Below are 27069 nucleotides of genomic sequence, written 5' to 3' on the forward strand. Positions count from 1 at the left end.
ACGTTTAATATGCCGGTGTAAAAATCCATAGTTGGCTTACATTTCAGTACGAAATGTGTTTTTTTAGCTGTAGCCTACTCTGTGTGTGAAATTTGCTTATTGTTTGTTTGTAATGCCGTTTTGAACTTTATTTAAAAGAAAGAGTTCCTGCACTCTGAATACTAAATTATAGTTTAAATGTAAAAAAACGAAAAATAAAAATGGTATAGTTAAAAATAACTATTGTCACATGTTGTATTGTTTTAGGAGACACAGACAAGTGGGCACTGGAAGGCCAAGTTGTGTGTGTGAGGAGGGCTTTCAGCACAGCTTCCTGTCTGGCCTTCCCATACTGTTCACAGCATATTACATATCAGGAGGAGGCAGTACCTTGGAGTTCATTCAAAGGTAATGATTGAATTCTTAACAACCTCAGTACCTTCATTTTACACATTTATTCAATATCAGAACTGGCCTTTTCTGTTGAGGCCTTTAAAGGGATAGTTCGGCCAAAAATGATATTAAACCCATGATTTACTCACCCTCAAGCCGTTTGAGATGCATATGTCAATCATTTTTCAGATGAACACATTTTCAGTTATTTTAGAAAATGTCTTAGATCTTTGAGTGGTTATAATGTGAAGTTATGGGGTCCACTCCTTCAAGCCAGTTATTTTCATTTATAAAGTTTTAAATATGTATATTTTTACGACAAAACCGCACGGATTACCCTCAGAAGGCCTTTGTTTATCCCCCTGGAGCCGGATGGGTTACTTTTGTGAAGGATGCATGCACATTTTTGGGACTTGAAGGAGGTGGACCCCATAACTTGACATTATAACCACTGAAAGATCTAAGACATTTTCTAAAATAACTGAAAATGTGTTAGTCTGAAAAATTATTGACATATGCATCTCGAACGGCTTGAGGGTGAGTAAATCATGGGTTTAATATCAATTTTGGCCGAACTATCCCTTTAACACAATGTTTCTCAACTCGAGAAGAGAGAATTTTTAGGGCGAATGATTTAGATGTCTCCATCTTTAACACTAGCAAGCTAATGAGTTAAATCAGGTGTTTTAATTAGTTGACATATAAAACTTCCTTCCTGGGAGGTCCTCATGACTGGAGTTGAGAAACACTGCTCTAATATATGGTCCAATTTTAAAAACATGATTACAAGCCTCAAAAACTTAAAACCAATCTTAATTACATATTGTCTGTTTCCTGACCCTTTAGGCGCTTTGTATGTATTAATCCGGAAAGAGGAACAAAGAAATCAAGAGAAAAATTGCCATCTAAAACAACAGGGCAAATGGTACAGAAGAAACAGGTTGCAGTGAACCCACATGTTGCCACTCTGCCCAGCAAAGTGATGGATTAACAGTGGAATTTCTGAAATGTAAGTAGTACACACACACACAGATCTATTTTCCCTTTAATTGTAACCTTTTAATATTCTCTATCTGTCTCTAAAGCCCTTTTCACACAGCGCGATGTTCCCGGGAAATTGCCAGAATGCCTTCTGTGTGAACACAAACACGACCTGGGACTGATGCCGGGATCGATGCCGGGTTGGGGACCTAGTAACATTGCCGTGTTCAGTCCCGGAACATGCGCTATGTGAACAAAAGCCGTAATAATGCCGTGTTGTAGTGATGACGCTGAAGCCGGGATTGTTCGCCAGCTGTGAAATGGTACGTAATGCGCAAGTTTATGATTGAATCAGAGAAAGAAATTCACAAGCGTGGTTTCTTGAGAGAGAGAGAGATCGCAGCTCATAAGCAAACTTAAGACGCTGCTGAGACATTACAAGTCACATCGATGTCACGTGTCTTTACGTGTTGTGTGTGAATGCACTCTCTGATTCCGGAAAATCACTGGCAGTGTAAATTAACCAAATCAAATGAACCTGGATCAAATCCCGGGTCACTTTTCCGGAATCTCTGTGTGAAAGGGGCTTAACTGTATCTGTCATCCCTGTATCTGTCTTTGACTGTATCATTATGTTTTGTAATATATCTAATATATATTGTCCTCTTTTTTCTTTTCAATGTTTCTAGCCACTCTTTGCATCCTGTGATGGAACAGCATTCTGGAGCTGAATTGTTCTCCATTTTTGATCAGAAGTTTGTTGGACTGACTTGGGGCCTTGTTGTTTGGACATGTTTGTCTGGTAATGAAGTGGTGAAAATTCACCCGTCTCTTTTTGTTTTATTATTATGATCATGTTGGTCAACTTGTGGTTTTAAATGTATGTTGTTTGCGTATTTCTTCTTTGTGTGAAGGGCCATGACGGCTAATTTGTTTCAAGTAATTTAAAAATATTTAATTTCATTTTTTTTAAAAATACAATTTTGTAAATAAAAATGAAATCAAAATAATACAAAATACACTGTTTATGACTTTTTTTCATGCAGATTTTAAAGTTATAAATTTTTACCTGTTTTTTAAGATAAGTATGTTGAATTATTTTTTTGTTTTGTGAAGTAATAGGGGAATTAAGTTGTGCATTATACAACACTTTATGTATTTAAAAACAATTGTTTAAAGCTCATGTTGTTGATAAATAATTTACATTTAAAATTCAGCTGCCAGTCATTAATACTCAAAAATCAGGAAAATATATTGTATACTCCATTTTACACACTGTTAAAAATTACCTGTAAATTTTACAGTAAAATACTGGCAGCAGGGTTGCCAGCCAATTACTGTATTTTTTACAGTAGCGTTTCTGTAATTTAATTTACAGAATTTTACTGTAATCAGAGAATACAGTAAAATTCTGTAAATTAAATTACAGAAACGCTACTGTAAAAAATACAGTAATTGGCTGGCAACCCTGCTGCCAGTATTTTACTGTAAAATTTACAGGTAATTTTTAACAGTGTCCCTCATAGTCATACCATTGATAAAGACATGGGCAACTAGAGTGGCTTGAATTTCATCTGAGACTGCTTGTCTTCTTGTCCATGCCCTTCGTCCTCCTCCTCCTCCTCCTCCTTATCCCTCCCCGATCTCTTCCTTCATGTCTTTCTGGATCCATTGTTCCAAAACGCAATAAACTGATTTGGGCCCTTTTATGTATCTATTGAAGGATCTGGTTGATGTGTGTTACATTTTGACTCTTAGTGTTTCCACTTGGGTAATTGTGTGCTAACTGAGCTGAAGCTGTGCTGACTTGAGTGAACAATATTGAATGCTAGTGCTTTCTAAATGACAACATGGTGTAGGCAATGAGAAATGAAGGGATTTGTGTGTAGAGTTTTGCAGTGACAGTTCAACAAATCTGACTCATGTGTCAAAACAGGGAATAGTGTTTATAGTTTAGTGAAATGGGTGTGCTTTTTGATAAATGGCGTTATGTTTTTGAAATTTTAGTTCAAAAGCCTGGTTATAGTGTTTCAGCAATCGAGAAAAACTGTACTACAGACAGTACATACATAAGTGTGTTGTAAAATATTTGAGAATATTGTTTTTATACTCAGAACACACAAATACACGGTAACAAATATATTTTATTTTTCCCACAAAAACAATGTACACAGTGTACATCCCAACCAACACAAAGTAGGACATACAGTGGTCTACAGTACATACAAAACAACAGAAGAATTGACTGTATACAGTAGAGGTCGACCGATTCATCGGTTTTGGTGGAACTATCGTTATCGGCAAAAATACAAACCGATAGTTTTTCCTGGTTGCGTCCGCTGCTGGAGCGGCTGAGGAGCGCGCACTGTCATTCATTACAGTAAGAAAGAGCTGAGAAGGGTCTGCTGGCATCATGCAGTACAAGAGCGGCCTCTAGAGGTGTAATAAAAACTATCGCTGATGCCTCGTGATGTTTCTTTCGACACGTGATTCTGCGTGCTGCACTTGAGAGCACAAAGCTGCGTGGAGAGCGCTGACATCAGATGCGTGTTTAAAGCACCGACAGCTAAAAGGTAGCCTATGTATACAGTATATTTTGTCATATCATTATAAAGTGATTAATTTGTTGACTAAATGCTGCATTAGTAGAGAAAGAACAGCACAACAGTATGTTCTGTTTGCCTTCAAGGCTGAGAGGACGCTAACATTAGTAAACGTAAGTCCGACCCGAATGTTTAAAGGGGGGGTGAATTGCTGTTTCATGCATACTGAGTTTTTTACACTGTTAAAGAGTTGGATTCCCATGCTAAACATGGACAAAGTTTCAAAAGTTAAGTTGTACGTTTGAAGGAGTATTTTTGTTCCAAAAATACTCCTTCCGGTTTGTCACAAGTTTCGGAAAGTTTTTTTCGAGTATGGCTCTGTCTTACGTAAGATAGAGCGGAATTTCCTTATATGGGTCCTAAGGGCACTTCTCCGCGGCCGCGCGCGCACTCGCAGACCAGAGAGAGAAGAGAGCGAAAGCAGTACGTTACCTCAAAGCGCTATGCTCGGCTTTTAGGGAAGTCAATGTCACCAAAGAAGTGGGTTTTTGGTTGGCAGGGCAAGACAACCCTGCACAGATTCCCAAAGAACCCAGCGTTAAGGGAATAGTGGATGGAGTTTGTTTTTTCGAAGCATCAACGGAGGTTGTGCACGACTCTTTGTTCCCTGCATTTCGACGATGATTATTTTATAAACAAAGCCCAGATCGACTTATTTGCAGATCGTCTAATGCTTAAGGATCGAGCAGTCACGGTGAGTAAACTACTTCAAATGTCTCTCTGTGTTGTTGTTAGATCAGTTAGCACAGCTATAGCACACCGCCCACACGGCCCGCCCCCAGCCGCTCGTTTTTTTCCGGAAAGACTCGGTACAGCCAATCTTTAACTTATAAATATAATAAAACTAAAGACGTTTTGGAGATATGAAGGATGCAATACTACTCTATAGGTACTCAAGATTAACAGGAGATTGAGTGAAAATGAGCATTTCACCCCCCCTTTAATGTCACAATTGTTACCATCTATTTGCATTAGTTTATATCCAGCTGGTTACTTTTATGCATTTAATATGCAGAGAAGTTGCATATTTAAAGCTAGAGACGTAAGATAGCAAACTGATATACAGCCGACAGAAACATATAAACAAATCAGAAAAGCATTCGATTTCGGTTATTTTTTTATCATCACTTTAATACCTATTTTGTTATTTTGATTAGATAATCATCAAGTGTTTATAAAATAGAAGCAAAAGTGTGAGACTATGCATGTAATATTTGTCATTTCAATGCTCTGGCGTTGTAGATATTTAAAGTTGGCCATCTTTAAGCATGACTGTTTGGATTTATATGAAATGATAACACTTACAATAAAATTCCATATGTAACATTAACTAAGGTTAATAACTGCTGTATAAGGATTGTTAATTTTTTGTTAATTAACATGTACTAATACATTTTTAAATTAAGGTTTTTATTTGTTAACCATAGTTAATGAACTATCAAACTAACATGAATGATCAAGGTGCAATTGTATTGCTCAAATATTATACCGATCAAATTTTGTTACTTTTTTACTCATTAAGTTGGCTTGAAAAAGAACAGTTAAACAGTTACATTTTGAATGTAACTGGTTTTATTTATTATTTAGAGTATTACTTTTTGTTTCAGTTTGAATGAATGTCTTTTATTGACATCAATATTTATTCATATTTATATATTTATTTCATTTAGCATGTTTTCATGGTTCAATACAGCTTTATTATTTTTATAATAAAGTTCAGCATTGTTTTACTTTGAGTGTTATGTTTGTTTTTATCCAGTATAAATTTTAAAAACTATCGGTTGATTAATCGGTTATCGGCAAGTATGGCCCAACCTAGCTATCGTTATCGGTAAAATCCACTATCGGTCGACCTCTAGTATACAGTTACAGTAAAAAAAAAAAAAAAATCCAATGTTGGCATCCATTGCTCCATTGAAGAGCTCACCTGTTGCTCTTTTATGCTAAAGCTCTGATTGTTAATTGTAAAACTGTGTGACGGGTGTTTGCCCATGTGAAGAGTCAGTGTGTGTATCTGAATGGCAGTGTGTTCCATTGGAGGTCGACGTCCGCACATGGCGGCCATCTTGCCACAGGGTGCTCGCTCACTCGTTTAATGGTGCATGTACTTTTAAATAACCATAACTTGCTCAATTTTCTACCGATTTTCAAACGGTTTGGTTTGTTATAAACGTCAGAGATGTAGTTATGACACTGCATACATATGAATAATTATAACATACATGTTCAAGCATTCGGAATTATAGCCACGTTAATAAGGTTTATAAGAAACCAAACCGTTTGTAAATCCGTCAAGATTCAGAGAGATAAGGGACCGTTCGGTATTTATGGAAGGGGCCACCGGAGGAAAATAGGGGAGGGTCATGTCTTTTTATTCTTTGTTGAGGGGAGGGTCATCCAACTTTTTATTAGTCTAGGGGGAGGGTCACCCAACTTTTATATTCATGAAAACAGCAACATTTCAAAGTGGCTTGTTTGGTGCTATTTTTTCCATTTAGCTCCATGTTGATCTCGCGTTATCAGCCCCCCTTCGATATCAGATGGGTCTGACCCAACAAAAATCCAGTTTGGCGCTGTTTGACAGTGTGCACTTCAGTTCGTGCTTAGAAAAAGTGCATCATGTCAGAACAGAATGCCAAAGAAATGTTTACCCGGCAAAGCTTTAAAGCACGAGCAAATAATGAACTTTTGTGATTGCGAATAAGTGCACAGTGTCCTGTGAGTGTAACTCTACCGCTGCATTAACATGTGATGTGAACGTAGCCTACGTCGAGTTTTACAGTATTGGGACTGAGGCGCCAGAACTGCAGCTGATAGAATGTGCGCTGTATAGCGCAATACTACCATATTTTAGTTTCCATTCTTATTTTGTTTCCACGATATGTAAGATGTAGGGCTACCACATCTTTAAATTACTATTAGTATTATTTAAGTTAACATAATAAAATACGTAGACCTACACCACAAAAACTAGTTGAGGATAAATTCGTTAAAATTGGGCGATTCCAGTGTTATGGACGTGACATTTGCAGTCAAAACTTGAAATATAAATTCTCAGAAAATGCATTTAATACCAATATTTTGAAACGTCAAGGAGTCAAGACATTAGAAAAATATCAGTCTACACATGCGTTTTATATTTAATATGAGGGAAATACACATGTGACGTGACACAAAAAAATCTTTAACTTTTAGGAGGCAGTTCTCCATTACGGACATGACTGCTCTGAAAGCGACTTTCAGAATTTCACAGAGACCTCAAACAGAAAGCACAAAGCCTTTCTTTAAAGTGAATTTCGTTTTTTATTAATTGTATCTTAATTTTAATCAATGTTTCATCTGGATTTAATAAATAAGAAGTAAATATAGTAGAAAATAGATAATCATGACACGGAGGCGCGGGCGAGTGAACTGGACTCTGTCTCATAAATGAACCGAAACTCAGCGTAAGGTAGGCTACTTGCCTCACAGACCTGAGAAATATATAGAAAACTTTTAAACAAAACAATCCTGTTTTCCTTCAAAACGAAGGAAAACAGACTGTTTCTCCTTATGAAATGTGCATTTCTCTCTGGCGCGTTCTGAGAAGATCGCGACGCATCGTCAACTTCATCTTTGCAGTCGACACAGAAAACACTTGTTTATTAATAAACAATAAAAATGTCTCCTTGCTATATTTGACATATTAATAATCATTACTTTTGCCGGTTCTTTGTGACAGCTTTTAGATGCTTTGTTGGCAGCGCCACCCACATGTTGAACGAGTCACACCGCATCAGCATCGAAAATATGATTTTTTTCAAATCTAAAATCAAAAATCGTGATACGAACCGAATCGTAGGTTTGGTCTATCGTTACAGCCCTAGTAAGATGAGAAAGCAAGAGTTTATGGTTTTTTAAAAAAAACAATGGCTATCTGAACATCTTTGCCAAGCGCAAACCAGTACTGAAGTAGGCTAATCAATAATCGGGGCTTATCGGGGAGGGTCATGCCTTTTTTCACAATCATTTTGGAGGGTCATAGAAAAATGTATTGCTGGCGAAGGGAGGGTCATGTCTTTTTTGACAGCAGATCTCAAAACTCCTCCGGTGGCCCCTTAAATAAAAAACGAACAGTCCCTAAGAGGATTTGTGTGCATGCTGATCACTCACCTTAATTCACAGCTTCACTGTGACAAAATGGCCAAACGGTGATGCCGGAAAGTGACTGCGGCATAAGACATCTAGCGTTTATATATGATATATGATATCTATGAGTGGGACGAGGAAAAAAACTGTGAAGGCTGAATTAGGATTATATTAGGATTTTCACACGATAATCCCGTATATACAGACTTAATCAGTCATTAGTATTGTTGCTTTGCTAATAAGAACTTTATTTAGCAATTTTTTGTGATATTCGTCCTGGATTTCACTCCATGTGCTCGTGAGGTGTTTCGCGCAAGCAACGAGCCGATCGCATTCGGGAGGTGAACCAGATAGCGCTCCAGGTGACCGGAAAAGCCCGGAGTTCCTCTGTTGTATCGCGGGACACATCGCGTACGGGAAAACATCAGGCCTGTATCGCAGAGTGTGTGTGTCAGGATCCGGGCTTTCTCTGTGTTTTTTCCTCTCCACTCACACTCTGTCTTCCTCAGTTACACATACATTTACACCCATCTTTTACATTTATTCATCTCCTCTCACACACACACACACACACACACACACACACACGTTCTCTTGTGATTCTCTCATCTCCTGCAGCCCATCTCAATCAGCGTCCCCACTACTTTGCGGTGACACCTGTCTCTAAATATGTCTGATTACCCTGTCTATTTCTTGTGTTTGTTCTCTCTGGTCTTTGTCGGATTATTATGTGTGAAGTGATCTCATGTTGACTGCTCACTTACCCAGTCTTGTCCTGTGCTACAGACCGCTTTCATTGCACCTCCAGTCTGCGAGCCTTCCTCTGTGGTGAGCCTTTAAGTGGACTCTGCTCTGTTGTCAAGGAACCCTGCACTTTTGAGGGATTGTTTTTTCGGTTCTCCTTTTATTTTTTTGTGCCCGAAGTGAGCCATCTCTCTGGAGAGAGTTTTTATGTTACTGTTGCGACCTAGAAGTATTATTTATAAGTATTATCTTAGAATTTCATAATTTCCTAGAATAGGGATATGTTTAGAATTATGTAAGGGGAATCACTATAATTTCATTGTAATTTAATTTGATAAATATTCTGGATATTATTCTGATTTATGTTACTGAGAGGTGAAAGTTCAGTTACGATGATGTCATAGGCCAGCGCGAGAGAAAAAAGAAAACAAAAAAAAACAACGTAGGCAGGCTGAGAAAAAGTGAACGTAGGTTGTGTTGCTTCGTGTAAAAAAGATCATTTCTACAGAACTGGCTAAATAAAGTTGCAAAAGAGAAGACGGAGTCTGTTTTAAGTGTGCAACATAAACTTGGAGTTTCCGCCCAGTTTGGATTTCATCACGAAGCAAGCAAGATGAGTAACGAGGGACTAGCCACGACACAGTGAGAGCTAGCTGCGAGCTACCTAGCTACCGAAGTCGTCAATACTGCAGTGCTCCAGACGAAGCAGTGAAGGTAAAAGTTTTCTATCATGTCAGAAGTGCAACAGATGTCGTCTGAGTGGGAAACGCTGGTAGCTGAGATAGAAGAAAAGTTACTGACGCTGACAGCACCAGAGTTAAATCATATATGCTGGGCACTCAGTCTAACGGTGGAAAAAAGTGACAAAGACTTACCTCGTAAACTGAGGAGGCATATTCTCCAATATCTAGAAGGGGAAGATGTTATTTCACAAGAGGATGAAGGGATGTCTCTTTTGCTGCAAGTAAATGACAAAATTGAGGAAATCAAACGGAAAATTGACGATAATGGCATAGCTCAGTTCCAACAAATAGCGCAAGAGCGCCACCCGGTGGTTGAAAATGATATTGCACCCAGTAATCCAAATGAACAAGGAGAAAATGTTTCTGTCCCGAATGCAACAGGAGTAGCTTCCCAAAATGTTTCATTTTTCCATCCACTGTACGGAAGAGAGTTAAAAATAATTGGACAAATCGGAGAAATTAGCGTACACCAGTTTGGAAAGACAAATCCAAAGAGCACTGAAAAAAGGATATAATGAGGGAGAAGTCGTAGAAGCTGTCATTCAAGCTATAGCTCCAGGAACAAAACTGAAGAGTTATCTTGAAAGTAGAGTTGATCTGTCATTGCAAGCTCTCAGACAGATATTACGGACTCATTACATTGAGAAGGATGGTACAGATTTGTACCACTCCCTCACGCGCGCTGTTCAAGATTCAAAAGAAACACCCATTCAGTTTCTAGTGCGAGCAATGGATCTGAGACAACAAATTGTTTTTGCTTCAGAAAGAGTTAAATCTGGTTTGAAGTACAGCGCAGAGCTTATCCAAAATCAATTCCTCCAAACAGTACTCACTGGCCTCCATGATGACGCCATTCGTGCAGACATAAAGCCATACTTACAGAATCCGAAAGTTGAAGATGAAGTCCTTTTGGAGAAAGTGACAGCTGCATACACCCTAGAAATGGAAAGAAAGAATAAGTTGTCAAATACATCAAAAGCAAAGATGATCAAAATTGCAGCGGTTAGTGAGGAAAGTGAGGAATGTGGAAAGGAAAGCTACGTGCACAAACCAAACAATAAGAATAAACACTGTGAGACGAACAAACGTGATACACTGATGGAAAAGGTTGACCAAGGTAATAAAGCTATATGTGAAGCTATTCAGGATCTCACCACTCAAATTGCTAGTCTCCACCAGACCTCTAAGCCCCAACCAATGAGAGTGGGTGAACAGCCGAACCGAAAATATCGACCACAGCCAAAGACTGTAAATAGGAAACAGTGTCAGCAGTGCCAATTGTCCAATCCGGATGGAAGGTGTAGTCACTGTTATAAGTGTGGCAGCGCAGAACACTGGGCATCAGGTTGTAGAATGAGAAATACCTCAGCCAGTACAAACAAAATTGAAATTCTGATTCATCCTGCCGAAAACACAGACAACGTGGATCTGTTCAGCTTAAGAGCACCACTCACTGGTAAACAACGACAAACAGCCAAGCTAGTAGGGAGGAGATGCCTAGTTCGAGTCTCCCTAGAGGGAGTTGACACTTCAATACTGTGGGACACCGGTTCACAGGTATCAATAGTGGGAACGAACTGGAAAAGAAAATACCTGCCAGATGTTAAGGTGAGACCAGTGGAGGAGCTGCTTGAGGAGGGAGCACTGGAGCTCTCAGCTGCAAACGGAACAGACATTCCATATGATGGATGGATGGAAATCAAATTCACCTTGTCTAATAATGCTGTGGCTGGGATGAGTGACAAACCTGTTGTGGTCCCAATCCTGGTTGCCAGCAGTGACATTGAACGCCCCATCATTGGTTTTAATGTGATTGAAGAGCTAGCATTGACGAACGACACCTGTGGAGACTGTACTCCTTCTGGTCACATGGTGGAAAAGCTGTGCTCAGCACTGGAGGTAGGGCGCAAAACGGCGAGAGCTGTCTTGTCTGTTTTAAAGGAACGAAAGTTTGAGGACCAACCCCACATAGTCAGAGTAGGCAGACAACCAGTGACCATCCCAAAAAACAAAGTGGTAGCAGTGCCATGCGGCCTGCTTAATAAGAGAGTGTTGAATTCGTCACATGTAGTGTTGGAGCCGAACCATGAGACACCATGGCCAACAGGCTTAGTCATCAGAGAGCAGTTAATTCAGCTCCCTTCTGAAGATAACGGTAAAATAGAGGTTACTGTTGAAAACCTGACTGACAATGACATCATGCTATGTAGTCGCACAACACTTGGATGGTTGCACAGTGTTGATGCCATCTACCCGTCGCAGACAAAGTCTACGTTTGATCAGAGACCTGAGGCGCGAGACAGCAGCAGTGTCACCTCACTTGCACAGCAATCCAGCCCTATGCCACAAGCTGAGCCCTGGGACCCACCTGTGGACCTGAGCCATCTGCCAGATGACCAACGGCAACAGGTACAACAAATGCTCAGAGAGGAATGTGATGTTTTTGCAAAGGATGAGTGGGACACGGGTTGTATCAAAGATTTGCAAATGGACATACAATTAAAAGACAATGTGCCTGTGCAAAGAACATACAATGCAATTCCTAGACACCTCTACCAAGAAGTGAAAACTCACATACAGGACTTACTCAGTCGAGGCTAGATCCAGAAGTCTTGTTCGTCATATTCTTCGCCTGTGGTATGCGTGAGAAAGAAAGATGGAGGTCTACGCTTGTGCATAGACTACAGACTGCTGAACGGGAAAACACAGCCGGATCGTCATCCAATCCCGAGAATACAGGAGATCCTGGAAAACCTTGGGGGAAACTCCTGGTTCACGGTGTTGGACCAGGGCAAGGCTTACCACCAGGGCTTCATGAGTGAGAAAAGTAGACCCTGCACCGCATTCATAACACCATGGGGACTGTATGAATGGGTGAGGATCCCGTTTGGGCTTACTAATGCACCTGCAGCTTTTCAGCGCTACATGGAGGGATGCCTGGGAGATCTGAGAGATGAGGTGTGTGTCCCATATTTAGATGATGTGTTAGTGTTTAGCTCCAGCTTTGAACAACATATCCAAAACGTGAGACAGGTACTGCGACGGCAAAGAGAGTGTGGTATAAAACTGAGTCCAAAAAAATGTGACTTTTTCAAAAGTGAGGTCTGTTATGTGGGTCGAGTAATCTCTGCAGAGGGATACAAGATGAATCCCAAAGAGGGGGAAGCAGTTCAAGCACTGAAGCATGAGACACCAACCACTGTGCGAGAGGTGAGGAAGCTGATGGGTTTCCTCAGTTACTATAGATCCTATATACCAGACTTCTCCAGGATAGCCAAACCTCTCTACGAACTGTTAGCAAAGCCCAAGTCTGAACAGACACAAAGCCAAAAGAGAAAGAATGTAAGCCGTAGGTCTGCTCAGTTGCCACCATCCCATCCTGTCCAGTGGACAATGATTCACCAGGAAATACTGACCAGGATGGTAGATCAGCTGACAAATCCACCAGTGATGGCATATCCGGACTTGGAGAAACCCTTTGTACTTCACGTGGATGCCTCAGAAGAGGGCTTAGGTGCAGTTTTGTACCAGCGTCAAGAGGGTGTTCTTAGGGTCATTGCCTATGGCTCACGGACATTGTCACCGGCAGAAAAGAATTACAAGCTACATTCTGGCAAATTAGAATTCTTGGCACTAAAATGGGCCATCACAGAACGTTTTCGTGACCACCTGTTCCATGCACCTGACTTTGTGGTATATAGTGACAATAATCCCTTGACCTATGTCACGAAGTCAGCAAAGCTCAATGCAGCGGGACACCGCTGGGTGGCAGAGCTGGCGGAGTATAGATTCACATTGAAGTACAGACCCGGAACAGCAAACAGAGATGCGGATTTCCTGTCACGAAGACAAAAACCCATTGAAGAGATCATGCGAGAGTGTACAGAAGAATGCCCTCAGGAAGCTATAGAATGCATCGGAAAAGCTCTGGAAAGAGATAAAACCCAAGATGTTGATTGGATCTCTGCTGTCACATGTAACATCGATGCACTGCCAGAGGAGTGTAACATCTCAGAGCCAATCCAGCCTCTTGCAGTGGAAGACATCAGAGTTGCCCAGAGTGCAGACTTAGCCATTAGTAGAGCTCTGGCTTTGAAAAAAACACATTCATTCTTGAAACATAAAGACAAGCTGGCAGAAAGTGGAGCAGTGAGACAACTTCTCCGAGAGTGGCCCCGTCTAAAGATTGATGGAGATGGCATCCTCAGAAGAGAGACTGCAGCGAGAAAGCAGTTAGTTGTTCCTGAGTCCCTGAAGCCTATTGTGTACAAGCATCTCCACAGGGAAATGGGACACTTAGGTGCCGAACGAATGGTGGCTCTCGCAAGAGAACGGTTCTTCTGGCCAAAGATGAGACAGGAAATGGAACACTATGTTACCCAGATGTATCGCTGCATAAAAAGGAAAAAACCTAACAGAATAATCAGGACACCTATCCAGACCATTGAGACCTCTGCACCGTTTGAGATGATATCCATCGACTACTTACACTTAGACAAGTGTAAAGGGGGTGAGGAGTATATACTTGTAGTGGTGGATCATTTTACCAAATACGCACAGGCCTATGCAACGAAAGACAAGTCTGGGCGTTTTGGTTTTCCATCTAAGATACATCATGATCAGGGAAAAGAGTTCGAAAATACTCTCTTTCGCAGGCTACAAGACTACTGCGGTATTCGCCATTCATGCACCTCCCCATACCACCCTCAAGCTAATCCTGCAGAGCAGTTCAACAGAACGCTGCTGGGTATGTTGCGCACGCTTGAAGAGTCTCAGAAGTCAAGGTGGAAAGAACACCTAAACAAAGTGGTCCATGCCTATAACTCAACTGTGCATGAGGCGACGGGATTCTCCCCATTCTTCCTTCTTTTTGGTCGTGAGCCAACTTTACCAGTCAATCTAATGTTCCCAAAGGAAGGAGGAGAAAGGAACCAGTCACAGACTGACTATGCAGGGAAATGGAGAGAAGTCATGCAAGAAGCCTATGCTATTGCGATGCAAAACATGAAGAAAAGTGCAAGGAGAGGACAGAAAAACTACAATCAGCGCACGTGGAGTTCTGTTCTGGAACCAGGTGATCATGTCCTGGTGAGAAATCTCACGCCCAGAGGCGGTACTGGAAAGCTGCGTAGCCACTGGGAAGACATGATTCATGTTGTCAAGGGAAGAAAAGGCCCTGATAGTCCAGGATACGTGATTGAACCATTGCAAGGAACAGGGAGGAGACGGGTGTTACATCGTAACCTACTTCTACCATGCCCTTATCTGGTTGAAGAGCCGGAAGGTCATGAATCCAACCTTGAAGAGAAAACAACAGAAAAAAAGCAAAACGGACAACAAGAAGGGATCATATAGCCAGACATGATACTTACCGAACAGATACAGACAGTTCCAGTGAGGAGGAGTATCGTCTCTGGACAGCAGTGGGACATGCTGAGACACGTCTGAATGCAGAAGCAGAAGAGTTCTGTCCTATAACAGAGACACCCCGAGGCAGGCCTGAGAGGGCGCTTGTACCGGAGTTACAGCCTGAAGAGGAGCCTATTGAGGAGAGACATAGCTCGGAAAGGGAGATTGATGTTCCGGCTGTTGAATCAGAGAATGAGCAAAGTGATACAGAGATGTGGAGAAACAGGCTAAGGAGAGCTAGGCAGCCCAGGCGTATCTATACCTATGACCAGCTAGGCCAGCCAACCTTTCAACAGCTGAAGACCTGCCATGTTGGTGTGAAGACGTCTGCAGGAACTGCCTGTGATTTCTCTACCAGATCATGGATTTATGGTTAATGTTTATCTATTACAAGTTACAGTTCATGGTAGTAGCTAACACATAATACAGAACAGGTAATCTGGACAGTTATTTAAGTAATAAGTACAGAACTAGGTTATTATCCTAGCATATTGAAATTAAAACAGTGGTGTAATATACAAGCAGTAGTTACAGGAACAGTAGTTCTGTGTACACTTACGGTATATATTACTAAATGCATGGCTTTGGAATATGTAGACACATAAGTTTGGGTGTATGTGGTATTTTCCTTGTCCTTTTGTGAAGATTGGCGGGCCCACCAATACTTCAATGGATTATTCACCCTTTGATACTAATGGACTATGGACACTTAGTCTAGTATTGTTGCCATGAGAGACTTGAAAAAAAAAAAAAAGAAAAGAATACTGAGAGATAATATGTTATAACCACCCTGTAATGTATGATGTGTGTGAAAATACTTACCTGTTTACTTACCTTCCACCATGTGTTCCATTGTGGAAACATTGTTGATTAATATTGTGAAGATAGGAAAGAAAATGTTTGGACACATTTTTGTTTTTTTAGTGGGGGAGGGTGTTGCGACCTAGAAGTATTATTTATAAGTATTATCTTAGCATTTCATAATTTCCTAGAATAGGGATATGTTTAGAATTATGTAAGGGGAATCACTATAATTTCATTGTAATTTAATTTGATAAATATTCTGGATATTATTCTGATTTATGTTACTGAGAGGTGAAAGTTCAGTTACGATGATGTCATAGGCCAGCGCGAGAGAAAAAAGGAAACAAAAAAAAAACAACGTAGGCAGGCTGAGAAAAAGTGAACGTAGGTTGTGTTGCTTCATGTAAAAAAGATCATTTCTACAGAACTGGCTAAATAAAGTTGCAAAAGAGAAGACGGAGTCTGTTTTAAGTGTGCAACATTACCATTTTTGAGCTGTTTGTCAGTCTGCTTTTGTTTCTCATTAAAAGACTTATTGCTGAATCCCCTCTGCTTTTGGATCTTATTACGACCCTTGACAGTGTGTGTGAATGAGAGCGTGAATGTGGGCCCATTTAAGTGAGTTTTGATTTAAATTACTGAGTAGTTCATTGATTATACCTATTTGAAGACTTTGTTATAGAGTTAAACAGTTATACATTTGAGGGTGTTTAACACTTGTGAGATAAGTGTTTGGTTTATTTTCTGAAATTGTAAATTCTTTAAACTTATCTAATTTGACATTTTATTTTATTCCAAAAGACTGTTTTGAATTTTCATATTTTATTTTATTACATTTCACATTCAAATACATAAAAAGACTCATAAGACAAGTATTTGATTCAATAGTCTTTATTGCTGCTGAAGGGAATGGAATACATGATGTGATTATTATAGGTAATCATAACTGTGACACGAATACTTACCCAGGCCCCAGCTTTAATATAGCAGGTATCATTACTGGGGTTACATGTGTATTTTAGTTTTCTGCTTTTAATGCTGGTATGTTTTATGATTTCATTTATTAATATATATCATAATGATCACTGAGATATTCTGTGTTTCAGGTATCAGTGGAGTTGATGATGATCATGAGTTCATCAGTTCTGGTGAAAATGTGCATCTGTCCTGTAATAATGCTCTTTCTGACTGCAAATCAACTATGTGGATCTACTCTAACAGTCATTCAGCAGCAGCAGTTGAACTGATTACTGGAGGGATAAAGAAGAAAGACACAGAGAGACATGAGAGACTGAGTCTGGAGTCTGACTGCTCTCTGAACATCAAGAACGTCACAGAAGAAGATTATGGATTATACATCTGCAGACAATATGTGAAAGACATACTACCTGATGCACGCGTTTATCTGCATGTTCTTCATAGTAAGTTTGATTATATGGTCAATTAAAAAAATCAGATGATGATTGTAGAGTCTGTGATTTGTGTCTTGTGTTCAGTTTCAGTGTCTCCATCATCATCATCATCATCTTCGTCATCCTCATCTTCATCATCATCATCAACATCACAGACTGAGATCAGTCCAGGCCGCTCTGTGACTCTCTCCTGTCAGTTGTATTCAGTCTCATGTGATGATTGTGATGATGAGCTGTTGTGGGTGAATCAGGCTGGTGTTGATCTGAAGACAGACTCCAGATATCAGATATTACCATCATCAGATCAATATCACTGTATCATCACTCTGAATACAACACTCCTGAATGAAGATAACAACAGAGAGTGGAGATGTCAGCTTACTCGCAAAAATCAACTCAAGATCTCAGTCAGATACACTGTCAAGTATGCAGGTGAGAAAACAGTGTTAGAAGAGCCTCATAATGTCAGTAACACTAAGGTCTATCAGTATCACTGAACCAGAACAAACTGAGGGAACAAAAGCTTCTTTGACTCTCACAGAAGAGTAACTCAAAGCATTGCTTCAAACTAATGAACTGCAGTGAAGTAACAGTCCAAAACATTCATTTGGCATTTGATTTAAAAATAGTATAAACCAGGTGAGTTTGCAACATAGATATATCCACTAGACGTCGCCTTGGCTACGGCAGTTCATTGGAACGAATGCGTCAATAGAGCCGCCATCTTGGAACAGGGGAGCCCCTCCTCTTTAATGCATCATCGTCAATGTAGGCAAAGGTCTAACGGAAATAAAATCACCATAAATCGTCATGAATGCGATTTTCTAGTTTTTTTGGTTCGTTCCAACGGTCAGACATGCTTATCATTGAGTCCAGAGAAAATGAAAGGTTTTGATATTAAGATAATCTACTTCTTTTTCAAAATATAATGCTAGTAGGCCTAAGTTTATTAGTCACATTCTTCCACTTGAGTAAACTTAGAATGAACTATCGCTACTTATAGTATATAAATATATATAATAAATATATATAAATGAGCAAAATTGGCCACTAAATATTTAATATTCAATTATTTTAATGATCACAATTAAAGTTTTAAGTTTATTAAATTGAACAAGCGCAACATTCAGCATTCAATCAAATATTCTAAAAGATGTATTACAGTTTTTCTCGATTGTTTACACACATTTTCTGAAAGCATGCCTCATATTCTAACTCTACACACAAATCAAAAAACACACACACACACACACACAATGGGCAAAACCCCTCAATTCTCCTGCAAAATGAAACTTCACATTCAAAACGATGTTATTTCTTCTCAAAATGGTATTTTGTTTTTTTAAATGACACACACAAACCATTATATGAATAGACATTCATAAGAGCTAGTCGAACACTGATGTGCTCAATGTAAAACACTATGTTGAATGCAAAACCTTCTTCTCCATTCATCACAATGACTTAGGCCTTTTTTTTGGCTCAGTGTTACACTTACTACAGACAGTACATACATAAGTGTGTTGTAAAATATTTGAGAATATTGTTTTTATACTCAGAACACACAAATACACGGTAACAAATACATTTTATTTTTCCCACAAAAACAATATACAAAACAACATAATAATTGACTGTATACAGTTACAGTAAAAAAATAATAAAAATAATTCCAATGTTGGCATCCATTGCTCCATTGAAGAGCTCACCTGTTGCTCTTTTATGCTAAAGCTCTGATTGCTAATTGTAAAACTGTGTGACGGGTGTTTGCCCATGTGAAGAGTCAGTGTGCATATTTGAATGGCAGTGTGTTCCTTGTGAAAACAAGAGATTTTCTGCATGAAAATTGTGCCAAAAGCAGAGAATTGTGTGTAGTGTTTTGAAAAAAGTGTGTTTTAAAACTGCAATTTGAGTGTAAAGCAGGAATTGTGCTTGTAGTTTAGCAGGATTGGTTCAGGGGGTTGGTGAATGAGTTACATGTTGTGGTCATTGTGTCTCAAGTACCAGCATTTGTGTGTAAACAATTGAGAAAACCTGTAATAATAATGTTATTTCAACATAATATCTCGTTATAATATGTGTGCGTGCAACAAGCAAGATGTGCATTTGTAAATCTGGTGACGCATGGATTGATTTTTATTAATAAACTAGTGTTTTCTGACAGTGTCAACTCGGCTGCAAAGATGAAGTTGACGATTGCCATATTCGTAGTGAACGCGCGCCTAGAGAGAAATGCATATAATGGATTACATAATCAGAGAGTAGCCTTTTTCTTTTCGTTTTGAATTATTTTGTTTAAAGACATTTCAAGCTTTGTGTATGTGATGTATTTCTCATGTCTGTGTGAGGCATACACTGAGTTTCGTTAAGTTAGGATGAGATGCGCTCCAGTTATCGTGCAATGCAAGTGACCGCGCGGGCACCTCCATGATTATATTGTCTGTTATATTTGCTTCTTATTTATTAAATCCAGGCAATTGGTTGATGAAAAATTTATTACAATTAAGATAGCCTACAATTTATACAAAACGAAATTCACTTTAAAGAAAGGCTTTAATTTTCACAAATTCCAGTGTCCTTCCACACCTCCATCCCCAGTTTGCAAGGAAGAAACAAGCCCTTGAGCCCACTGTATCCTTGTGCAAAACGCACACATACATAGGATTTGTGGAATTATATGTATAAGAATGGATGTACTGTTTGAAGATTGACAGGGAGAGGACAAGCATACTATTAGGACTGTACTTACAGGTTACAAGCGCCACACTGTTTTTTTTTTTTTCATTAAAAGGTTTGAGTACAATCAGTAAAAAATCTAAAGTTAGGAACAACACAGCACAACACAGCCAAAAGTGGGTATTGAGGATCAACTCCTGCATATTGTACATTTTAAACACAAGGGTTATTTCAAATAAAATCTAAAGAGTAACGTTACAGCACATTCACAGTTCATTTTCTGTGCGAGAATTACAGTTAATGTTCTTCCTCCAAGCAGAGAAATGTACACTTAAAGGGATAGTTCACTTTGAAATTAAATTTTGGTATGTTTTAGCTTACCTCAAGGGCATCCAAGATGTAGGTGTCTTTTTTCAGTAGTTTCAATTTTGATATTTTTAGGTCAAACCGTTCTTGTCTGTCAGTCATTTCATGCAGGTCTATGGATACTGTCTCAAAGAGCATGCACAAAGTTCAAATTAAAACAATTCCCCATCGTCCAAATTAAACAATTCCCCATCGTAAGTACACATTGATGGCCTAAGACACGAAACGAGCGGTTTGTGTGAGAAAACGAACAGTATTTATATCGTTTTTAGCTCTTATAACACAGCCGCGTCCAAATGATCTGAGGGCTCGGGCGGGTATAGATATATACACTAGATGTCGCCTTGGCTACGGTTTCGTTCCAATGAACTGCAGTAGCGAAGGCGACATCTAGTGTATATATCTATACCCGCCCGCGGACGGGTATAGATATATACACTAGATTTCGCTTGGCTACGGTTTCGTTCCAATGAACTGCAGTAGCCAAGGCGACGTCTAGTGTATACATCTATACCCGTATTAAAATGTATTAATATGTATTAAAAATGTTCCTGGCCCCTTTAAGAAATCTCTCTGTTCTCGCGATATTATTCACTGGTTTTGGATGCATGCGCGCGACCAGAGACGGCAGACACATTTTCACTGTAGGCCTACAGAAGAGTTCCATGTTGTTGTGCGTGCATCGATCTGATTCACTGCTTTACACTATCATCTTTCTTGATGTATTTGGATCACACGTGTGACGAGTGAACCTCGTGGTGATTGGTAAAGGTATTCCAATTAGTTTTACCATATTTTGGTTTGTTATGGAGTAACGTTAGGCTAATAGATTTAAATCTGACATATTGCGGTGCATTCCACTGTATTTAGTGTGAATTGAGTTATTTTAATTATGTAATGTAATATTTTAATTGAGGCAAAAATAACAAACATGTAAAAGTCCAAAAAAACACTCTAAGGCTTTTTAAACCAACCCTGTTCTGGGCCGCCTTAGTTCTAAAAATGGGCTGTCATTATAGTACAGCCACTTCCCTTATAAGGTCAAACTTTGAACTTATCCTAGTCATCTCCATCCAAAGTTGAAAAGGAGGGGGCGCGGGGAGCAGTGCAGAGAGCTCTGGGTCAGCAGCTGCTTGGAGCAAGGTTCACAGCGTAAATTTAAACTATATCGATATATGCGATATGGTCTAATTCGATATCGCATTTAAAAATATATCGATATATTTTTGATATCGATATATCGCCCAGCCCTAGTTGTCACGGTACCAAAATTTCAGTATTCGGTACCAGTACCAGTGAAAATCCACGGTTCTCTGTACCAATTTCGGTACCAAAGATTAATTTAGATTAAATTTACATATATTAAAGTGTATATCGTGTTTTATTTGACTTGACTGTACTTTTCTTTAATCCAAAACTGCGTTCATATTTAATTTTAAAAGGTCTTTTTAAACCTGCTAAGAGTTATCCATGGGATGGGGTCATATTATAAAATCACACACACAAACGTAAAGAAGAATATAATTCATTTATTTGACAAATTCAATTCCTTAAAGGGACACTTCACCCATTTGCATTAAGCTTTGCATTGTTAGAAATCCAGTCATACTATTGAATGGTCATGCAACATTTTTTCATTTTCCCCCGAGACGAGAGAAATCTGTATTTACCTCTTTACACTTCCTCCTACAATGACGCAAAAATCGTCATTTTGCGTCATTGTAGGAGGAAGTGTAAGAGGGGGGGATTTCTGTTAAGACTACAAGCACTAGATCCACCCTTTCAAACCCGCCCATAGGGGGTTGGACCTAATGCGCTAACAGACCTATCACAGATCAGTGCGAGTGCGTTTGATTTCAACGGCAGAAACCTGCAGAAAACAGGGACGAAGAAAGCTGAGTAGTAGGGGTTACCATACTCTATTTCCCGGACATGTCCGGCCATCGAGATCGACAAAAATGTCCGGGATTCAGCTTTTGCTTTCTGCGGTCGCCATTCATTGTTTACATGCTCACCTTTTGTTTCAATCTAACTGAATTCACCCCGATTGGTGAATCTGAATGTAATGTTTACATGAATGCTAAACAAGTGATCGGTTGATTTGCGTTTTAACATTGCTAAGAAAATACCCGCACCTCCGTGAGAGATAGCCCATGAGACCGGTGCATCTCACAGGCGCGCTCATCAGTAATCACAGTAATACAGGGAGCAGGACGAGGCTAGCGCCGCGGGAGAAAGACGCGAGGCCGGTGGCGTGATCGGTTGAAAGACGCGAGGCCGGTGGCGTGATCGGTTGATGTGTGTTTTACCATTACTAAGAAAATACCTGCTCCTCCGTGCGAGATACGAGAACAGTGCCTCACAGGTGTCGGTCGTCAGTAATCACGCCACCGGCCTCGCGCCGTTCTCCCGCGCCCCTCAGCCTCGTCCTGCTCGCCACAGTAAACATGATGAATGGCGACTGTAGAACGCAAAAGCCAAATCCCGGACATTTTGGGCAAACTCGTCACGGAGACTCACTCGTAGCCTAGCCTTGCCTTGATGGTTTTGTTTTCAACTGCGTGCGCTGTCTTACCGGTAGGCGTGGCTTGGGAGTGGCCTTGTAGGGCAGCGAAGCAAGTGCATTCTGGGAGTTGTTGTCTTTCATCCACATAAGCCAAAAATACATTTTCTGGCTTTTCTCAGTCTAGAAAGCTCCAAATTCAAAAATAATTTCACATTTCTTCTACATAAATGACCCACTTTCAATACACATTCATGTCTCCACGGGTGAAATGACCCTTTAAGGCCTTCTCCTCAGGAGGTTAGACCCTAATTTGTACAATAACAACACTCCTCTACTGATGGTTGTATTTGAAGGTGCAATGCTTCGCAGCCAGTAGCACAGCACTTGAAGGAGCGTAGCTATGAGCAGCACCTGTGAAATTCAATTTGCAGGAAAGTAGTGAGTTAAGTGTTGAATTGACAATCCTTGTTCTATTCTCTGTCACTATCTTTCTAACCATGCTGAACACCCTCTCTGATGATGCATTGCTGTGTGGCACACACAAAAGTGCCTTCATTAATTGCACCAGATTCTGGAATCTTCCATCTCTCCCTAGCATAGCCCAAAACCTGTCGATCCTTGCTTCCTGAGGAAGATCTTCCCTGCCAAGCACCTGGTACTCCACTACTTCTTCCCTAAGGCTATCCAGGTCCAACCGCAGCTGCGGTAGACTTCTCCCTAGCTCAATAACTGCAAATGAAAATGTGCAAATTAAGCACAAGTGAGCTGGGGATATAATTTCTTTCTCTGTTCTCTCTCTCTATTATCATCTGTAACGTCTGATTGATTATTAAACAACTACCACGTCATTTAAAAAAGGAGATGCACCTGAATTTGGGGAAAATTTATGTCGTGACTCTGGGTCCAACACGGTCAGGTTTTGGAGGATGATGTTGTCGAGGGGGAATGCAGTCATCATCTTTGTGGTCACAGCTACAAAGAAGTCTCTCACTGCTCTAACACATGATCACATAAAAAAGTACAGGCATTGTATGATGGGATGTCAGTTTGTTAGCTCTTAGGATGTAAGCTGATTTGGATAACACAATAATCATAATATTTACTTTATCATCATTGGCACAGAAGAGGAAAGTTCATCCATGTTGTCCTCCAAGAAGGTTTGTGCAGCTGCTCCAAGAAAGAGTTCTTTGTCTGGAAACTGTAGGCTGGCCTCCTTGAACTTGATGTCCTTCAGTGGGACGTCAGCAATAAGGCTGGCAGGGAGAAATCTTCCCATGAATCTTCTCACCAAGCTGGTCATCTCCTGGTGCAGCCTATGGATCATGACTCCTTCAGCCTAGAAACACATGATGGATGATCAGTTATGAAAAATGATGATATCAGCATTATTTATTATAATTATTTAAGTTTATCTTTTGATAGGCTGGCTGACCTGAAACATAACATTGAACTCTGCCAGTGGTTTCAGAACCTGGGAGAGGAAGAGGAAGAAGAACTTTGTCTTCTTGCTGGTTAAATGCTCTGCCAGCATCTTCACTTTGCCAGGCTTCTCCACATCCTCATGACTAGCAAAATATGCCTGCAGTGCATCCCACTGGTTGAGCACCCGTTTTATGCAAGTCAGCAAGCTGAGCCACCTGGTTGCACAATATCGGAGTATCTTCAGAGTCTCTGAGTCTGTGAACTCCACAAACTCTTTGAAGATTTCACAACGTTTGGCACTAAAGTTGAGAAAGGTAAAAAAAAAAAAAAAAAAAAAAAACAACAGGAAAGAAATAGTTAAATAATGAAAAGCCAGGGAACCAAAATGACATCCAATAAATATCAAATTGTGGCACAGAGACTCTCTTTTAACTTATGTGCAAGTGTAACGGCCGGGCGGAATATCAATATGCGTACCTTATGTCAAAGTGAGCATATATGCTGCTGAGGATTTCTTCAATAGGCTGGTGTAGAGCCCTAATGCCACATCCTGTGGCCAGCTGGACCAGATGACAGATGCATCCCATGTCAATTAGGGATGGCTGCATGTCTTTAATTCTGCTGACAACAGAATTGTGCTTCCCCTTCATGACACTGGCATTATCACTATTAAATGCCACAACATTTTTCCAGTCAATTTTTCTGTCACTAGGAACAAACAAAGTACAACATTACTTATTAGTTGTCTGTCTCCAAGCATATTATAATGTATTCACATGGACATTAGTGACTTTAATTTTACCTTAGCACTGTGTTCAGTGACTGAAAGAGGTTCTCTGCTGTGCCAATGTTGCACACTGGCATGTGCAGAAACCTCGTCACCACCTCCTGAGTTTTCGGATTGCAAACCCTGGCCAATATTACAAACTCCTTTAAAAAATAATATATATATTTAGAGAGCAATTTTCACTGACAGCCATACTTTATCCGTGTTTCTGCTTGTGCTTTCATCACACATCAGACCAAAGGGTTGGTCTTGGCACAGTTTGATCACTTCCCTGTCCAATTCCGGGGCAATGGCACCTATAAAAGTACACAGTAATTAAAACACAGTTTTTCTACTAACTGTGCTGTACTTGCTGCTTACTTAAGAAAAAAAAAGAATTAATAATCTTTAACAATTCAATCTTAAAATACGGGACAAATCCGTATTATGAAGGGACAAGTCTCAACCCTAACTCATAGAAAACAGTATTATTTTATATACACTCACCTTTCACTATTTGAGTAGCCTTTGTTCTTCCGTTTGCGTACTGGTGAGCAATATCTGAATCCGGGAACATATTCTTCACGGATTTGTTGAAAACATCCGCAAATGTGAACGGGATGTTGCTTGTAGCTAACAGCATAGCCATCTTTGTCTCGGCATAAATAACACCATCGGGTCTACCTTTGGAAAGATGGCCCAAAATACTGGGCTGTGACCGGTGCTGCATTGCCACAGCCTTGTGCTTTTCTGACCCTATGTGTGTAATTAAATCCGTTCGGCCACCGTGTTCAATGGAGAAGTCTGATCTACAAAATTTGCAGGCAGCATATCCCTTCCCCTTCGAGCTGTCCTGGATGAACGTGAATTCTTTTTTCCATTCAGTTAGGAATTTGCAGGCATATTTTCTCTTTTTATTCGCCATGGTCTCTTCTTTCTTCCTTTTCCCCTTCTTCTTCTGCTTCTTTTTCCGTTCTGAATTTGCCACGCTTGACTTCGAGGTGTAACCTTTATTATTGTTCGGTCTGAAACGGCGCCCAGTGATGGATGGTGTAGCAATATTGTTGTCCGGGTGGAAATCGGGAGAAATTCGGGAGAAAGGTCAGTCCGGGAGATTTTCGGGAGGGGCTTTGAAATTCGGGAGTCTCCCGGAAAAATCGGGAGGGTTGGCATGTATGCCACAAGCCCCCTTTCTACCCCTTTTCTGATGTGCGTCTGAGAGCAACTCGTTTTGGTGCGGTCTCTTTAAATACAATTGAGACACTTCATACCCCGCCCCCTCTCCAGGATGCAGAGGTTCAACTCCACCCCGTTCGGCCATTGTGTTACTGTATTTACACATGAAACTTTGGTCTTACAACCTTTTACCACCGTGTCGATTTATTTTGATTAATATGTGCGAGGGAGAGAGAGCAAGACAGCGTCTAGTTTGGAGACAGTGAAGTCTTGTTTACACTTTCGCCTGGCTCTGAGAGAGAGAGAGTGCGTGCGCGCGACCGGGTCTCTTTCTCTCTGCTCGTTCTTTCAGTTAAACATGCGCCCTGTCCACAGTCTATGGCCCTGTCACAAGCGTGGCAGTTCATCTACATTAGACGGTGTAATGAAGCGTGTGGGTTACTACATCCAACAACCGAACATTTTAACTTACCCTCTCGTAACTTCTGCATCCTTTAGCTTGGACTACAAAATTGCAGCGAGAAATAATAATGGCGGATTGCTCGAAGTGTTGGGCCGGAAGTCAATGTCCTTATTTGGCAGTTCCGCTGCAAATACTGTGACGTTATAGTTCAAAAAACGTCATAGAGAACAGAAAAATCGGAACAGGTTGAAAAATAAGGCCAAAACAGAATATAAAGATATCAACAAAGCACCTGAAGAGAATAATTTCATCTTTTCTGTACTTCTAAACACTCCAAATATACAACAAAATGCATGTAAGGGCTAAAAAAGTGCATTTAGCATGATATGTCCCCTTTAAGTAAAGCTGGTACCATAACGGTTTAATTTTTTTAGTACCAACTTGGTACCGAAGTACCGGGTCATTTGACAACACTACATACACTCATTGGGAGCTGAGCCCCGCTAAAATGAAAATCCTGTGTGAAGCTCGAGTATTATGTGATGATGATGTTGTGTA

The 27069-nt window shown here is 40.2% G+C and overlaps 1 protein-coding gene and 1 long non-coding RNA gene across 2 annotated transcripts; one reads left to right on the plus strand and one right to left on the minus strand.

Moving 5' to 3' along the window:
* The first annotated feature begins 358 nt into the window (after window positions 1-358).
* LOC307155505 lies at window positions 359-1496 on the plus strand. The gene is made up of 3 exons (XR_013820519.1): window positions 359-387; window positions 1219-1381; window positions 1458-1496. It is a non-coding gene; the product is annotated as an uncharacterized lncRNA (long non-coding RNA).
* A 21999-nt stretch (window positions 1497-23495) lies between these two features.
* On the minus strand, window positions 23496-25581 carry LOC307165899 (uncharacterized protein; the record flags this gene model as incomplete). Its single annotated transcript, XM_079883962.1, has 6 exons — window positions 23496-23739; window positions 23848-24080; window positions 24177-24465; window positions 24644-24832; window positions 25141-25249; window positions 25440-25581. 6 exons carry the CDS (start codon window positions 25579-25581, stop codon window positions 23574-23576), a joined length of 1128 nt encoding a protein of 375 aa, XP_079740088.1. The 3' UTR covers window positions 23496-23573.
* Between the last annotated feature and the right edge of the window lie 1488 nt (window positions 25582-27069).

This window comes from Squalius cephalus, assembly GCF_949319135.1.
Source record: "Squalius cephalus genome assembly, chromosome: 1".
NCBI lineage: Eukaryota > Metazoa > Chordata > Actinopteri > Cypriniformes > Leuciscidae > Squalius > Squalius cephalus.